General features: G+C 44.8%; 1 protein-coding gene across 1 annotated transcript in view; it reads right to left on the bottom strand.

The window, feature by feature from the left end:
* EMC4 (ER membrane protein complex subunit 4) overlaps positions 1 to 2,120 on the bottom strand; it is a 5,169-nt gene extending 3,049 nt beyond the window's left edge. The window contains exons 1-2 of the mRNA XM_019627212.1: positions 1,914 to 2,120; positions 1,372 to 1,604 (exon numbers count right to left, since the gene is read on the bottom strand). Of these exons, the coding sequence (XP_019482757.1) occupies positions 1,372 to 1,604; positions 1,914 to 1,999 (319 nt within the window). The 5' untranslated portion in view covers positions 2,000 to 2,120. The remainder of the gene's footprint in view (positions 1 to 1,371; positions 1,605 to 1,913) is intronic.
* Positions 2,121 to 2,725: the final 605 nt, after the last annotated feature.

Here is a 2,725-nt window from a genome sequence, read left to right as displayed (position 1 = left end):
AAAAATGATACTTATCAAGTAAAGAATTGAAATCAGCTCTGTCATTTTCATGTTGTGACAATCACTTGAATTTCATGAAACAAAGATCATTTAGTATTGAACACTATTAAGGCTGAGAGGAAAGAAAGTGCAAGCACTGTTCTAGGCACTTGAGACACAAAATTCTGCTCTCATGGAACTTAGAAGAATGAAGACAATAAAATAAGTAAACTATATCATACATATGAATGACATGGAGAAATAAAAGGTAGGAAAACAGAATAGTGAGTGCCATGAGGGTAGGCGTCACTAAGAAGGTAAGATTTGAGACCTAACGAGATGAGAGAACAAGTCACAAAGGGGAAGAGTATTCCAGGAAGAGGGAAGAAGTACAAAACGCCTGAAGTGGGGAGCTTGCCTGGCATATTTAAGGAGCAGCAAGGAGACCAGACTAGACTGGAGTGAGCAAAGGGGAAGGAGATGAAAAAGATGTTACAAGGGGCTCAATCAATGTAGAGTTATGTAGAATATTATAAAGACACTGGCTTTTTCACTAAGTGAAATAAGCAACAGAAGGGTTTTGAGTAGGAATGATTAAAAGGATCATTCTGGCTGCTGTACAAGGTAGAAGTAATGAGACCAGTTAGAAGTCTACTGCAGAGACGGACACAAGGAATCTTTTAGGGATGAAGAAAATGTTCTTCAAGTTCTTTGGGGTTTCATGGTGGTACACCACTATTAAAGCTCATCAGATTGTACTCTTTAAATCAATGGGTCTCAACTGAGGGCAATTTGCCTCCCTGGAGACATTTGGTAATGTTGGAGACATTTTTGGTTGTTACAACTGGGAAGGGGCACTTTTGGCATGTGATGGGTAGAGGCCAGGGATGCTGCTACACGTTCTACAATGCACACTACAGCTCCCACAACAAAGAATCAAGCATCATTCTGCCCAAAATATCAATAGTACTGAGGTTGAGAAACTAATTTAAATAAATGCAGTTTATTGTACATAATGTATACCTCAAAAGAACTGATTTTTTGTTTGTTTGTTTTGGGTTTTTTTTTAGTCTATTGTAGAAATCTGGGTGAAGGATGGTAGTGGATTACACCAGGATTATAGGTGAAGGTAATAAGAAGTAGTAAGATTCTGAATCTTACGACTTGATTTGAAGGTAAAGCAAACAGAATATCCTGACAGATTGGTTGTGTGGTAGAAGGGAATTAAGAGTAGAAAAGGATGACTTCAACCGAAAGGTGTTGCCACTGACAGATCATTTTCAAACTACTTTCTAATGCTTATGTTCCAAATATCTTCTTTTTCCAATTATTCAGCACTTTTGGAGCTCATACATAAACTACTGTAACGTTAATCTCAAGTAGTTTAGCTACCACATATTTGGGATACGGGCCATCTACAGTAAGATACACATATGCTGCCTGGGAGAGGAGGGTTGGTGTGTTGGTCAGGATTGGCCCAAAGACCACCGTGATATCTATACCTCTGTACCTTCTCCACCAGGATCCGGTCTGTCTCTTGCACGCTGGTATCAGGCACTTGCTTGTCCAAGTAACCGACTGGGTACAGCGAGTCTCCCTGGCCACCGCCCCGGTCACTTCGGCCCCTAAAGAACCAAACCAGGAAACTAAGGCTGCAGACTCCCACATTTCATATCCCACATTTCCTGTTCTATTAATCATGGGAGTCAAGACCCTCTGATGCACCAACCAGATGAGAGCAAGCCCTCCTATGGGTTCGTCAGACCCCTGCCTAATGGGAGGACTGCAATAAGCATCCTTGGGGCATAGAAACCTCCACGGCAAGAGAAGCCGCTAGCTCCCCAGGGGCCGACTTTGTGCCACCATCCTTTTCAGGCTCTACAGGGGACAATCCTGCGGGGGAGGCTCTGATGAGCTACGCCCAGGCTCCTCACCTGCTGCCTCCTCCAGGCCCGCTCAGTTCAATGGCCCACTTAAAGCGCCGGCCTCGGTTGGCCACCAGACTCCCCTGGGCTGTCATGGCAAAGGCTGCCTACCAAAGCAGCAAAGCCCTTTACTCTAAGGCTTAGCAGAGACTCTGACCCACAAGCATCCGCGACTTCTCGGTCTCACTCCACAAACCCACTTCCGGCGCGTGAGTATAGACGTCACTTCCGCTCCGGAAATTGGGTGACGGAGCGAAGACAGCTCTCGGAGCTGTAGAGGCTGGGAGGTGAGAAAAGCCGACGAAACTTAAATCTTGCAAAAACAACTCTCGCGCGTTCCCTTCTCTCTGAAGAGATCTGTTATGTGCTCCCTGACCTCTGAGGTGCGCTTTATGGAGCAAAGGGAAAGGCCATCCTGACTGCGTTAGGAGTCGAAGCCAAGAAAATCTTGAATTCCAAAGCTCTCCCGGGAATACAAGATCCCAGTCTCGGTGTAAATCCTGGTTTCACCACGGATTGTGTGACTTTGAGAGAGTTACTTAGCAGCTTCCGAGTATTGCATGTCCACTGTGTTCCAGGAGCTTTCTGTTTATTGTTTCATTTAATTCTCACAGTAACTCTTCGAGGTAGATCTACCCCCGTTCTGCACAAAAGCTAGGAAGCAGTGTGGGCGTGGAAAGGCTCCTGTGCTCAAGATTCAGATGGCCGTTCGAATCCTGGCTTCATTAGTTGTGTGACCTTTGTTAGATTCTTTGTTTCAAACCTCTTCATATGTAAATGTTGGATGATCTTTTCAAGACTTGTGCGGTTAAATGGAGTGC

This window comes from Hipposideros armiger, unplaced genomic scaffold (genome assembly GCF_001890085.2).
Source record: "Hipposideros armiger isolate ML-2016 unplaced genomic scaffold, ASM189008v1 scaffold_724, whole genome shotgun sequence".
Lineage (NCBI taxonomy): Eukaryota > Metazoa > Chordata > Mammalia > Chiroptera > Hipposideridae > Hipposideros > Hipposideros armiger.
The sequence above is the reverse complement of the archived record's forward strand: the minus strand, read 5'-3'. Positions and strand labels throughout refer to the sequence as shown.